The following is a 14,678-nucleotide window of genomic DNA, read 5'->3' as shown; positions in this document are numbered from 1 at the left end:
TTACTCAAATAACACTCTTACAACAAAATCATCACTCTTGATCTAAAGATAAAAAGCATAACCCATATTTTTTGCCATGTCTGGGGACAAATAAACATCACAATTGCACATGTTCAATACAAATATAACGAGATAAAGAGCTGCTTGAAAAGCATTAGATGTTGGAAGTATTACAATTGAATCATCAAAAGCCTGTAAGTCATCTTGCTTTCTCTTTTATAATTTGCTGTTCACACCAAAAAGAGGGTAAGTGGAAAGAAAACTCTCATTTTCCATATCCGATGCCTTTCATACTATTCATTAGATGCTTCATTGTGTCTGTGTTTTAGTAGAAGTCATGAACTATAAAGTCTTGTTTCACCAAAGGGCAGAACAGGGTATTTTGGCAATTTCTGTGAAGCAATACACCAAGAGGAAAGTCTGTATTTTAATAGTCTGCTGTTAGTTTTTCTAACTGATTTCTTTAAAGACATTGTGTCATCCAAATGTAATCCCAGGGGTTTTATGATGCGGCTATAGTTTGACATTTTGGGAAAAGGATTGTTTGTTTTCTTGCTGAGTTATATGAGCAGATCAATACCATTCTCGTAGCTTACGATAAGACTTGAAGCAACGGAAACAGCTAGAATGGCTCTGTTCAAAGTTCAATAACTCCAGACTTTGAGTACGGATTAAGCAAAAGAGATATTTTAATTAGTGCTCTTTAGAGACCTTTTTTTAGAGAGGTGCTTTCTTTTGGATTAAGTCTGGCGAGCTGTTTTCCCCTGTTTTTTATTTTTTATTATGGTGAACTTACCCTCTCCTGGTTCTCTTGACTAGAAAGTGAATTTCCCAAAATATCTAATTATTCCTTCAAAGTATTAGTACACACAGAAGTAGAACACCGACTGTATGCTTTTAATGCGATCAGTTGAAAAACAATGGTTATTATGCATTATTACACTCAATTCCATAATTATTTAAGCTATTATAATTATTACACCTGTAGTCTATATAGTCAAAAACATAAATAGTTTGTCCTTTTTGTTTTGATTGATGACTCTTGGTTTATTGTACATTAGCTAAAGGATAATGCCAAAGTGACCCGTTTTGCCCTGAAAGGAGCAGATGACAACACAAACAACAATATGGAACACAGCTCTTATGTCGATAATACAAAAGCATATCAGAATATTCCCCGTATTATTAATCCGCTAGATTTTAGACGGGCCATCATCCGGTGCGACGCCTCAACTGAATCTTTAGTTTAGCATGAACATTTAATTGCCAAGAAGTTATTCTTATTAAGGGGTCATATGTACAAATGTGTCAAATAGTGAGATGTGTTATGGTGCACATAGTATTACAGTAAATGAACCGTCATTTTGGATGTGGTTACTCTGCAGCTCATTATGTGCTCTGTAGTTGTCATTCGTTGTGATTCATTATAGCAGCATTCACAGTAGACGTCCTACAAAGCGACTCAGCAAAGTGTTTGTTGTTTTGCCCTGGTGTCGTAAAAGTACATTCTTTTTTGTTTTTCATTGTTTATTCCACAAATGTAATTCTGTAAAAGAAAGAACTGCCAGAAGTGCTTTTCCCACAGAGGTCTTGTACTATTCACAAAAGAGCTGGCTGGTTTTCATTGGACCCACACACACACACACACACACACACACACAGCTGCATAGCTGTACGCAGCCCTGCATGTTTTCTTGGTAAACATCCACCATTGCCATGCCGCCTCCTCTGAGCAGCATTGCCAAAAGGATTATTTGGCATACGGTGCAGCCTCGAGAGAGTTATTACACCTCTCACTTGGTATTCGAGTCTTACACCTTTCTGTCTCCCCCAAGAAAACATGCTCCCTTGTTCCTCTTTCATAACATGCTCACTAGGATAGTCTTATCACTGCAACCAGTAGCACCCTGTATTTGAACCACATTCAACCCTCCTTGTTGGTTCACAATGACACTGACTTACAAGGCGGTGCATTTCATATGCATATATTTAGTCAACTTTCCCACATAATTCACATACAAATAGAGGGACCGTGGGCCAAAGTTGCAGACAACAAAGGGAAGTTGAAATATGATTTCTGTGACTGTCCTTTTTTTCATAGATAAGGGATGATAATAAGCGGCAGCATCCGTGCCTGGTGGATTTCTCCAAGCTGCCAGAAACTGAAAAGAACTACAATCTGCAGATGTCAACAGAAACTCTGAAGTATGTTGAGCATTATGGATTGATTTTCTCCACGGTTCTTTTGTTTTTGAAGAGATGAAGAAAGAGAGTGTGGGACTGAGTCAAAGATGGAAACAGACAGGTTCATTACAGACAAAGACTAGATTTTGTTTGTTTGTTTTAAACAGTTGTTTATGAGCATTAATTCACCTCAAGTCTAAATGAAGGAGTTCAAAGATAAACATAAAGTACTATAAGACGACACTCAGTGCACATATGCCTTTGGTCAGATATGATCCCTGGTTAGTATTTCCAGTATCTTTCCTTGTCTTTTCCATTCGTCAGTGCTCTGCACAACACTTGGTTCTGCTCACAAAGGTCCCAGTGTGACTTATTACAAGTGCTTCACATAAATGCTCTTTAAAATGATACAGGAGAAAGTGGGGGTTTGCTGTGATTAATCTGCACAGGCCGGCACATCTGGGTGACACTGATGGGTTTCTGAGGGACATGAAACTCATTTTTTACTGTGACTTTGTCCTCACACATGGTGTGAAGAAACTTTGTTAAAAGCACTTCACACCCACTGCATTCCTCTGGGTATTCTTTGGCCTTTTTCTCCTGACAGATCGGGAGACACACACTTTAAACCATCACTGCTCCGCTTGAACACTCCCAGCATCTCAATCGCTGCTGTTGGATCTGCATGCACAGTCAGAAGTAATGCCAAGGTGTTGATTAAACACAATCTGCAGCTGCACTCGCTCACTCACTTGCTGCTGTGGTTCCCCGCAGGACCCTGCTGGCATTGGGCTGTCGTGTAGTTCAGGTCAATCCAAATGCTGAGAGCTCCCTCAAAAAGAAAAAACTCCCTAAGAAGTAAGTGTGCATGCTTATATTAACGGATTAAAGTCCATCAGAACACATATTTCTTATTTAAATGTAGCTCAGAATTTGTGATTGTGTCAAAAGTTATGGAGAGACTTCATTTGAGAAAGGTGATTTATATTTTAACCATAAATTGGCACCTGTAAACTAGTGCTGGTGGATTGACCCTTTTATTACTTCCATAACTTTTTTCATGACTTTTTTTCCTTTTAGCTATATGATGTCCAATGGTTATAAGCCGTCTCCTCTGGACCTGTCTGACATAAAACTGACTCCAGGTCAGGAGCTGCTGGTTGACAAACTGGCAGAGAATGCACATAATGTGTGGGCCAAGGACCGCATCAAACAGGGATGGACTTACGGCATTCAGCAGGTACTGTATGTTGGATGTAGACTATTAAGGTTCAAACTTTACTTTTAGATTCAATTAAATTCACCACTCTATTTTCTTATTTTTTTTTCAAAGAAAAGAGGCAGCTTTGTCCTCCTCCTTCTGTATCCAGCTTTGTTACTCCATTTTTTTTATGTGCTCAGTTTCTCCTTCATGGTTCATTAATCCCCCTTCCATACAGTCTCTACCTTACCGGAGCAAATGTCAGACAGTTTGTTTAGTCTGACATTTCCGAGCCATATGTCATTATTCAATACACAGCAAGATGTTCTCGAGTAAAAGGAAACAAGAAACCTAACACATTGTACAGAATACACACAATCTGTTGAGCGGGCGAAAACTGAACTGTACTTGACTGTTAGCTTTTGTTTGTCAGGTTTTTGGTGTAATTTGGTACCGTCGCCATGAAATTTGATGTCATGGTAATTATTCTCTTTCCACAGCTGTTTTCTCCCATGAATTTATGCAGACTGTTGAATCGTTGTGGAAACTAAATATATTCAAATGCAATATGAAATTAATCTGGTCTCTGTGGTCATACTGTTGGATGATTGCTTTTGGTGATGGTTGCTTTTCACTTCATTTTGAAAATCTATTGTGAAATAATTTGATGCATGTTGCAGAATATTACCAAGTGTAAAACTTAAGTAATATTCTGCAAGATGCAAAATGAATGAAGGCTCTTTCATTTTGCCCTATTTTGCTAACAGTGTGAATAAAAAGAGGCTTTCTGTATGAACGCTGGTCCCTTAGCGCAAGTAAGAGTCTGGATAGAGATATAGTTCTGAAATCACTTATTGATTCAAAATAAGCAGCTGATGTACAACTTAGAAGACACTTGATTTGAGTGTAAACTGGCCATTTTTCCATTTGTCTCTTCTCTGCCATTTTAACGAGATACGTTTATACCTTATCTGTCGTGAAAGCAGATGTTTGGTCGTATAGTTTAGGGTTGTAGTTGATTACATGAGACTGTAACTGACCAGTGCATCGGGATATCCGGGAAAGCTGCTATGCCAGACCAAACCAACAGCGTGTGATCTGCATAACCAGCACAAGATTTCAAATTAAGCTCCACAAATCTGCTTAAGTAGTATTAATATAATACTTCCCTGGTAGCGCCTCAAGGCCCAGTTGGAGAACAGCTGTGGGAAATGAGTGACACAGGAAAGATAAAGGAAGTGATGGGCAGCAGTAGCACAGTGGCAATAAATGGACAATGAACTACTCAATTACAGGGATTGATCGCACATTTGTAGCAAACATAACAGCTGTGTGTTTGAGCTGGCCGATAACTCTCTTGGAAATGTTCTGCTTTGACTGCAGGATCTGAAGAGTAAGCGTAACCCTCGCCTGGTTCCCTACGTTCTGCTGGATGAGCGCACCAAGAAGTCCAACAGGGACAGCCTACGGGAGGCCATCCGCACTCTGATTGGCTATGGTTACAACATCGAGCCCTCGGACCAGGAAGGCGGTGAGTCTGCCTCATGGATGTATGCCAATCTAAATGCACAGACGTTAAAATTATATAGTACATGATAAAATGCTCGTTCCAAAGAAATGAGAAAATTGTGTGTGACTTAATTTCCCAGCCCAGATAAAGGATTGTGCCTCCCACTCCCTTTCAGTTGCCATTGAAAGAGAATATGGTGTGAAATGATTGCCTTTAAGCTCACCCAATGTTAGACTGTAACAATTACATTTTTGAATTTCACATTTCTTGAAGAAGATTCAGCTGGTTTTGAAGCAGCAATCCACGACCTGACACTGTGACTGTCCTTTGCCGCCTGTAGGACAAGTGGTCGAGCGGCTCAGCATCGACAAGATCCGCTTCTTCAGAGTGGAGAGGACGTACGCAGTGCAGAGCGGGAAGTGGTACTTTGAATTTGAGGCTGTGACTGGAGGAGACATGAGAGTGGGCTGGGCGAGACCAGGATGTAAACCAGATGTGGAGCTCGGCACGGACGAGCTCGCTTTCGTCTTTGATGGATACAGGGTAAGCTTAAACCTAAATCAGTCGCTCAGTAATCACTCGCAATGTGTGGTGAAAGTCATGTTGATTACTCCACAGAGAAAGATTTTAACAAATCATAGGGATTCCAACCTGAAGTCCAATTTGTGTCTAACTCTAACACTAAGGCTGGGTTGCACCAACATGGATTACACTAATCCTGGTTTAGAGTTAATATAGGGTTAGCAAATCTAGGTTTAAACTGGTTTATAATTAATCACAGATGTGTTGCACATCTTAATAGAACTGCTAATCCAGGTTTAGTCTAGGTTTAAAATAACTGGTGCAACAGATTTGATTTAAATGGAAATTAAACAGAGATTGCCAAAGGGTTAGATTTACCCAGGATTAATTGTAAACTAAGGTTAAACTAGGTTTAAAGTTTGGTGCAACTGGATTAAAAGACGAACCTGATTTAAACCTAGTGTAAGAGTTAATCCTTGTTGGTGCAACCCAGCCTAAGTGTATTTTTCTTTATACTGTTGTTCTGACCTTTTCTTTTATTGACCTACTTGATCATTTACATTTTTGAAAGTGACTTATTTCAGAAAATGGACATGAGATGGAGATTTCTTGTACTGTATATGCCATAACTTGCTCCTGGGTGTTTGTGCTGTAAATAGGGTCACTGTCTGAACATGGGCAGCCGTTTGTTCGGGCGGTGCTGGCATGCTGGGGACGTGGTGGGCTGTATGATCAACATGGAGGACAAGTCCATGATCTTCACCCTTAATGGAGAGATCCTCATCACAACCAAGGGCTCTGAGCTCTGCTTCACAGACTTTGAAACTGAGGACGGTGAGAAAGTTTACACGGGAATATGATGTGTGCGGTAACCGAGCCAGTTATAGATTCTAAAGGTCAGGGAGTGTCAGGCTGATGAAGGGATCGTAGAAAGAGCTGTTGGTCACTCATCTTTTAATAAAGCCGTCACATTCAGAGCAAGGAGCAGTAAACTAGAATGACCATGCCGGGGATATGAGTGAAAATAAGTGGCTCCCTGTAACAAAATCACCCTTATTTAATGCGACACTTGTAAATTGCCTTTTTGCAAAAGCTGAATTGATTTTTCCTCCCCTCCTGCTGTATGTGTTCTTAGAGGTTATTTATTCTCTCCTCTTCCCTCTCCGTCCTTTATTTCCTCTGGCCATCCTTCAGGGTTTATTCCAGTGTGTAGCCTCGGTCTGTCTCAGGTGGGCCGTATGAATCTGGGGAAAGACGCCAGCACCTTCAAGTACTACACCATGTGCGGCCTTCAGGAGGGATTTGAACCTTTTGCTGTCAACATGAACCGAGAGGTCACCATGTGGTTCAGCAAGCGTCTGCCTACTTTTGTCAATGTGCCAAAGGACCATAACCACATCGCGGTAAGAATAAAAGCAGTGTGGTATTTAGTGATAAAAATCACAAAATCGGTCACTGGATAAATGCAAAGACTTTCTTGCTGTTTGCAGGTGACCAGGATCGACGGCACCGTGGACAGCCCCCCGTGTCTTAAAGTCACCCACAAGACGTTTGGCACCCAGAACACCAACGCTGACATGGTGTTTTGTCGACTCAGCATGCCGGTAGAGTTCCACTCCATTTTCAAATCCAGTCCTGTTGTAGACATGAACGGAGTTCACGAAGATGAGACCCTGAAAGTCAAACACAGGTAATCATGAATTAGCTCCGCACTGCATGCAACTTGCAAAGCTACCATATAATTTAGTGTCGGTTAGTATGCACATTTTTGTGATGCAGTTAGAGATGTTTTGGATTTATCAGCTATCTTAAAATGTCTTTGCACATTACTCAGCCAATCAGAGCTGAAGACTAAAATATCCGTCAGCTGGTTTGTACTTGATAATCACCTGTTGAATGCGGTTTCCAACAGGTATCCATTGCGATCTGTGAGGCACAGTGACGAAAGCAGAAGAGTGGACTACAGCAGCATCACCACGGTATTGAATAACCTTTTTATTATTATGACCATTTGGTATCAACACCGACAGCGTTGGCTAACTCTTGCACGTGTCATTGCAGTACTACCACTCTGTAAGGGTCTTCGCAGGTCAGGACCCTGCCGGTGTGTGGGTTGGATGGGTTACCCCCGACTACCATTACTACAGCAACAATTTCGACCTCAGCAAAAACCGATCGGTCACTGTAACCCTGGGTGACGAGCGAGGACGAGTCCATGAGAGGTGAGACCTTTTTTAGAGAAACAGTTTAAAGTGCTTTACTTTAAACAGCCACCTTTTTTTCCCATCAAAATGTACTGTGTGTTATCATATATGAGTCGACTGATATTATCCCACTAATAGTGTTCGGAGGAGTAACTGCTACATCGTGTGGGGAGGTGATGTCACCAACGCGGCTCACGCCTCCAGTCGCAGCAACGTGGACCTTGAGATTGGCTGTTTCATAGACCTGGCCACCGGCCTGGCGACCTTCACTGTCAATGGCAAGGAGATAGCAACATCCTACCAGGTACGGAACACTTAATTGCATGTATTTTATAAAGTAAATACAGTGTATAATGAAGACTTATTCATTTGTACCTTCTGCCATGTATACATTCATGTTTCCATCCACCAGTAAGTCCCAATCACTGCATGTCTAACTCTCCTTCCACTTTTCTTTCTAACAGTTTGCAGTTTATCCTGTTGACCTTGAGATTAACTCCTCTTCTGTATTTTCATATTTCCCTTTTTGATGTCTGTATTGTTCAATTTCAGACTTAGAATTTGCCCATTTAGACACTCTGAGAACTAAATCTTAAAGAAGGGTATAATCTTCTTATGTTCTCCCTCACTGAAACTCTGTGAGGCTTCACTCAGCGCTGAGTCACCCTGCCAGCCGACACTCTTGAACGATCGTGCATACACATACTAAGTTGTGAGGAATTTCACGACACATCATTAGCTGCTTTCCGCAAGTCATGCTCTCTTGCTGCTTCTCAAGCTTTTGATGTGTACTTCCTGTTTGGGCCTATTATTATAAACTTGCTGCTCTTTGTTTCTGCTCCAGGTGGAACCCAACACCAAGCTTTTCCCTGCTGTGTTTGTGCAACCCACCAGCCCTAACCTCTTCCAGTTTGAGCTGGCTAAAATAAAGGTAGAGTCCCCTAATTGTTATGATGTCCGCAATATCATAACATTGTAGGAGAAAGAGGACAAAATCTTCATTTGAACTTTTCCGATTGTACCTTATTCTACACTGCAAAAAAGGAATTTCAAGAAAGTAAAAAAAGCCTTGTATCAAGAAAATAAGTCATATTTGCCCAAAAAAAGAATATTAATCTTGTCAAGCATGTTTTGATTAGAAAAAAATATCTAATTTTAGGAAAGTATGCCTTTTCTTGATTTTTGGCTTATTTTAAGAAATCTTGTCAAGCAAAACAATCTGCCAATGGGGTAATTTTTTTTTTGCTTTGATATAGGATGATTTCATTGAATATAAGAATGTTTTGCTTCTTTCTAGAAAGTTTTTGCAGTGTACCTCACAGAGATGCAGCCCCCATACAGGGTTATGCAGCTTTCCACGCTCCAGCTAGGTCCACTGGCCTAATATTTTAGCTGTGTTTATCTGTTTGTTTGGCATTGAACAATAGGAATATTCCTCTAATCATCTTACCATGTTTGTTTGCCCTCTCCAGAATGCCATGCCTCTGTCATCTGCCATCTTTAAGAGTGAACACAAGAACCCAGTGCCTCAGTGTCCACCCCGTCTAGATGTCCAGACCATCAGCGCCGTGCTGTGGAGCCGCATGCCCAACACCTTCCTCAAGGTGGAAACAGCCAGGGTCAATGAGAGACACGGCTGGGTGGTCCAGTGTGTGGAGCCCCTGCAGATGTTGGCCGTTCATATACCTGAGGAGAACAGGTGCAGTGCATGGCTTAGTGTTAAGTGATTAATCTATGCAGTGCGTTTTAGTTGATCTCAAAGGACATTGTATCTAACATTTTTGCTTATTTCCTTTTTTCTCCCTCGTAAAACATTTGCAAACACAGAATTTCTCAAGTATTAGAAAAAAGCTCTGTAGTTCTACTAGACGTTAAAAACTCCACAGGGAGCCTTTAAAGATTCTTATTTTATTATCCTGTGTGGTAAATAACATCTGTCTCTCCTCTAAGTAGACTCAATCAGAACATCAGCATGTATTTTGATAATCCTCTCTCACTCCGAAGGTGTGTCGACATCATGGAGCTGTCTGAGCAGAAGGACATGAGGAAGTTCCACTACCACACCCTGAAGCTCTACTGTGCCCTCTGCGCTCTGGGAAACACCCGTGTGGCCCACGCCCTCTGCAGCCACCTGGACCAATCACAGCTCTTATACACCATCGACAATCAGTACCTGTCGGGCATGTTACGTGAGGGCTTCTACAATGTCTTGATCAGCACCCACCTGGAGACAGCGAAAGAGGCTCGACTCACAATGAAGGACGAGTTCATCATCCCCGTCACGGCCGAGACGCGCTCCATTCGCCTCTTCGATGCTTCCAAAAAGCACCTCCCGCCAGGGGTGGGGCTTAGTACCTCGCTCAAACCCCGCCTCAACTTTGCCCCGCCCTGTTTCATCAGCACCAAACGGGAGCAACATCTCTATAGTCCCCAAATCCCACTGGATGCATTGAAGGAGAAATCAATTTTGATGTTGACAGAGGCCGTTCAGGGTGGCGGCCACCACATCAGAGATCCCGTCGGAGGAGGAGTGGAGTACCAGTTTGTTCCAATCTTGAAACTCATCAGCACCTTGTTGACTATGGGTGTACTGGGCAGCGAGGACGTTCATAAGATCTTACTGCTCATTGACCCAAATGTTTTCAGAGAGACACGTGAGGGGGGGGCTACAGGGCCCACAGACAAAGAAGGACTTACAGGGACGGAGGAGAAGGCAGTGGAAGCTGGAGAAGAGGAGGCCGCCAAAGAGGCCAAACAGCCAATGAAAGGACTGCTGGAGAAGAGGCTGCCTGAGCCTGTCAAACGCCAGGTGATAACTAACACATATCAACAGATCTGGCATCATCATATATTTGTTCAACCTTAAAATAAACCACTGAAGGTAAATCACCAAGAGATGTAAAATCAATGAATATCGTCATCTCCAAATGCCTTCTTCTACAGCTGTGTTACATAAATGCGCCACTGTAAAAGACCCATTCAGAAATCAGTCAAATATATTGAGCAAATGATCTCTTAAATGTCTCTTTAATAAGTGGGATGATGTGTCGCCATAAGGCTGCTTGCATGTATTCCTAACAGACTTGCTCGTAACAGCTGCATCCAGGTGCGAAACAGTGATGCAATGTTGTTTGTTGTCTGTCTCCCCCCCTTGTCTGTACCCCAGATGTGTGAGCTGCTTCACTATTTTTGCGACTGCGAACTGAAGCACCGCATCGAGGCAATCGTGTCTTTCTCTGACAGCTTTGTCTCCAAGCTGCAGTACAACCAGAAGTTCCGCTACAACGAGCTGATGCTGGCCCTCAATATGTCTGCTGCTGTTACCGCAAAGAAGACCAAGGAGTTTAGATCGCCCCCTCAAGAACAGGTGAGATGAGGCCATTGTCGCTGCATATTAGTTTGTTACATCTGCAAAACTAAATAATATGTTCAAACTAGCTCTGGTAGGTTTTATAGTATCTAAACCAGTGTTTTCCTTATGTTTATGCCAAGGAGGCAGACATTTTAAAAAGTATTTCACTGTACATTTACCACGTCAAAGACTAGGGTACATTTACATTTTAAAGTTGTATCCTATACCATTATGATGATTATGATTGAGAGATTATATTATGTTGTTATATTCAGGCATCAAAATAGAAAAAAATAAGCAATAAACATTAAAATCTTCATATTAGTAACGCAAAGCACTAATATGAAATGCATAATGTGTGCTTTTTTTGCCCTTGAATACCAAAAATGTAAGATAGTTTTACTTTTATAACTGAATTAATTATTACATTTATATTATCCGCATACGTAAAGGCCCTGCACCGGTGTTTTTGCATATCCTGCTTATTAGACCACTGCTCAGGGTGAGGCAGATTAGACTTCATTCACTAATGAGACCATATATAAGTGTAATATGTCAATCTGGCGGGTGCAACATAGCTAACGGAAGAGTGAGGAAGATGTCAATCAAACACAGCCTGCACACTCCTAACAAGACCTAACCACCATCCCTTGTTAAAAAATATTGGTATCCACTGATCTATGCTAACAAATGTCAAAAGTAAAACAGCATCAACACTGCCCTCTTGAAAACCACATCATTCACTCTAGAGATGTACATTTCCAGCAGGAGAAATGCACTGCTTATTTCAGAAAGACTGCCACTCCCCACTCTTGGAAATGCATCGTAATCGCTCTTAGTACTCAAAGTACGGTTGTGACATCTTTACGACCACAGCTACACATCAATTTGCACCTCTGTTCATCTGACTCTGTTGACTCTCACGTGTCTGCAACGTGATCTTATTGATTCTTATGTGACCTAAAGGTGCAAATAACCCACACAGGGCAAATGCAAGAAACTGTGCATAACTAACCCTGATGGATCTAACGGTTAAGCACACATGAATCTATAACAACTGACCACAAAGAAAGCCCACAGGCTCATTGCTTCAAATGATGCATGAAACTGGATAATTCAGAGGGAGCTGTTACATAACTTCTGTATTTTTCTAACATGCATGGTTAATTTCTCCCCCCACCCTCAGATTCCCTTTTTAGTTTTTAGCCAGATTTCTTTCATTTTGGTTCCAGAGTGAATGGAAGCTAGGGCTCGCTCCAAATGTTGCAAACACTCTCTTTGTGTGCTATGAACTACGCCTTAAGGCAAATTCATCCTTCTTCAGCATGAGCGCACACACGCACACATACACACACATACACACACATACAGTAGCCCTTTATGGTTACAGCCGGAGATGGAGTTCAGCACTTCACAGCTACTTTAATGACTTGTCCTGGTGTCCTTTGGTCTGTGGGTGCCGAGGGAGAATAGGCCACTTCAGCTGTTTGCTTATTCATTCTGTGAATTTTACAATAAAATCACTTCATGTTGACATTGCCATTGAAACTAAGTACCAGGCATAGTAAGTGTCTGCCTTTATGCTTCCATACTTCAGATCAACATGCTGCTGACTTTCAGTGTGGGCGAGGACTGTCCGTGTCCAACAGACATCCAGGAGGAACTGTATGATTTTCACAACCAGCTGCAGCTCCACTGTGGTGAGATACACATCTTGCAAACACTTTTATGAGCAGCTTTATTGGTTATTTTTTTACCATGCATCATTGTATTTAACTGGATACAATTATCTTATATTGCTTGGATTGATTGTATAATTTAATACAGATATTTTTCAAAGGCAGTATGAACTGGCAGTGTGAAAAATCAAATGGAAAATAGAGCCTTTCCCATCTTATTGCTTTAGCTGCTATTATGTCAACATCAGCTGAATTGTTCCAGTACTTGCTCTCAGAAATGCTTTTTTCCCCCAATCTGCATCTCTCTCTGTCTCCCAGCAGAGTTATAGTCCAGTGCCTCTCACATTGCTCTGACATCTTAATGTTGTGATGAATCATTGAAATGCCCAACCCTCTGTGGTACAAGCAATCTATTGGCACCAACCTGCATTGGCACCCTGCACATAGACAGCAATGAAAACCAAGTTGTCAAGAAGTAGTAGATACTAGGCACCCAATACAATCACACACATAACATGTCTGCTAACCCCATAGGAAGAGTAGAGATATCGCTCTAATAGGCGTTGCTAGGCTTTACTGTATATAGCACATTTGTTTGTGTTGTGCAGGGATCCCTATGGAGGAAGACGAATACGAGCAAGATACCTCTATCAAAGGTCGCCTGCTGATGCTGGTGAACAAGATCAAAGGCCAGTCTCACAAAGCGGAGGAGCCCACAGAGAAGGAGCAAGCCGCGCCATGTGAGGAAATCAATATTTTTATTACCTGTGGCTCTGGGTTATGAACACATGTCTGATTGGATGGAGGATGTGAACTAAATCTTTTTCATGCACACATTTCATTTCTGATTTAAATTCATTTTCAAGAATTCTTTGATCCAATAATAGCCTTGAAACCGTCGCAACATACTGATGGTCCAAATGTCAAAAAAAGAAACATCTCACACACGTCATCCCTTTCCTCTCCAGTACATTCTGCTTATTTATGGTTCCGTTCCCTCCTTTTCTCACGAGCTCTCTGTCTGTGTTCTTCGCTTGGAGAGTAGTAAGAAATAAAAACAGGAGTCGCTGTATTGCCACTCGAGCACCCTCAGTTGTGCCTTTATTTGTCTGCCGGTGTCATGTGGACTGAGTCACCGGTGGCAGTCATTTTCATTTCAATTTCTTTTCAATTTCATTATGGTAATATGGAGCCGTGTGGAGGAGAGGCCAGAGTGAAGAGCTTCTTCTGAGAAAGAAGCGATGAGAGAGAAAAAACGTTGCTGATAAAACCAAATCCTTCACCTGATGAAACCCATAGACACATGAGTACAAATACACAATCAAGAGCACACACATAGGAACAAAACTGATTTCCGTCACAGCACTCAATAACCAGGGTGCCACAGCACTATAAATGCAGAACAAGTTGTATCTAATTTCCTACCTCAAGTACCACTTTGTGCAAGGGGCCACCAATCATGTAGCGGATTGCAGTTAACTGGTAACAAAAGATACATTCTAATTTGTTTTGTTGGTCTTCAATATAGCAGTGTGTTATTTGAAACTACTTATCCCTGTTTTTTACTTGTATTAATCAGCATACATCTTAATTTATGGCAGCAATTGTTCTATTATACGGTATATAGGGACGAACTAAAGTGAATCTGTCCATCACCATTACCATCCCTGTCTATTCATGAGAGTGAAGCCATCTCCCAGCTGTTTAACAGCTGCGCACCGTGGCTGCAAATACGACTGCAAATGTAAAAACAGTAACACAACCGGCATTTCACTCACCAGACGCACGTAACCCTCCGTACCCCTCTGTAACCCTCTGTGGGAAAGGCGTCATCAGTAAATCCAGTAAATCCTGAGATTCTAGGTTCTAGGTTCGAGATTCTAGTGTCACTGACCAATCACAGCGCATGTTAAAGGGCCCTGTGTCGAATCAGACGTCCAGACTCTCTAGAAGGCTGTTTCATATAGTTTAACCAGGCTACTCTTCCATAGATAAAGAGAGGTGAAATGTGATTGGATAAAGATGC

The 14,678-nt window shown here is 41.6% G+C and overlaps 1 protein-coding gene across 1 annotated transcript in view; it reads left to right on the top strand.

Annotated features, from left to right (window-relative positions):
* Positions 1-14,678, top strand: part of LOC306735353 (ryanodine receptor 3) — a gene marked incomplete at both ends in the record, with an annotated part of 100,267 nt that overhangs the window by 44,056 nt on the left and 41,533 nt on the right. Inside the window, 16 exons of the mRNA XM_079216813.1 lie at positions 2,102-2,205; positions 2,959-3,042; positions 3,265-3,424; positions 4,769-4,916; positions 5,236-5,438; positions 6,077-6,251; positions 6,612-6,820; positions 6,908-7,096; positions 7,479-7,639; positions 7,760-7,925; positions 8,466-8,552; positions 9,094-9,320; positions 9,626-10,430; positions 10,788-10,988; positions 12,571-12,673; positions 13,261-13,392. Of these exons, the coding sequence (XP_079072939.1) occupies positions 2,102-2,205; positions 2,959-3,042; positions 3,265-3,424; positions 4,769-4,916; positions 5,236-5,438; positions 6,077-6,251; positions 6,612-6,820; positions 6,908-7,096; positions 7,479-7,639; positions 7,760-7,925; positions 8,466-8,552; positions 9,094-9,320; positions 9,626-10,430; positions 10,788-10,988; positions 12,571-12,673; positions 13,261-13,392 (3,154 nt within the window). The remainder of the gene's footprint in view (positions 1-2,101; positions 2,206-2,958; positions 3,043-3,264; positions 3,425-4,768; positions 4,917-5,235; positions 5,439-6,076; positions 6,252-6,611; positions 6,821-6,907; positions 7,097-7,478; positions 7,640-7,759; positions 7,926-8,465; positions 8,553-9,093; positions 9,321-9,625; positions 10,431-10,787; positions 10,989-12,570; positions 12,674-13,260; positions 13,393-14,678) is intronic.

This window comes from Taurulus bubalis (genome assembly GCF_910589615.1).
Source record: "Taurulus bubalis genome assembly, chromosome: 4".
NCBI lineage: Eukaryota > Metazoa > Chordata > Actinopteri > Perciformes > Cottidae > Taurulus > Taurulus bubalis.
The sequence above is the reverse complement of the archived record's forward strand: the minus strand, read 5'-3'. Positions and strand labels throughout refer to the sequence as shown.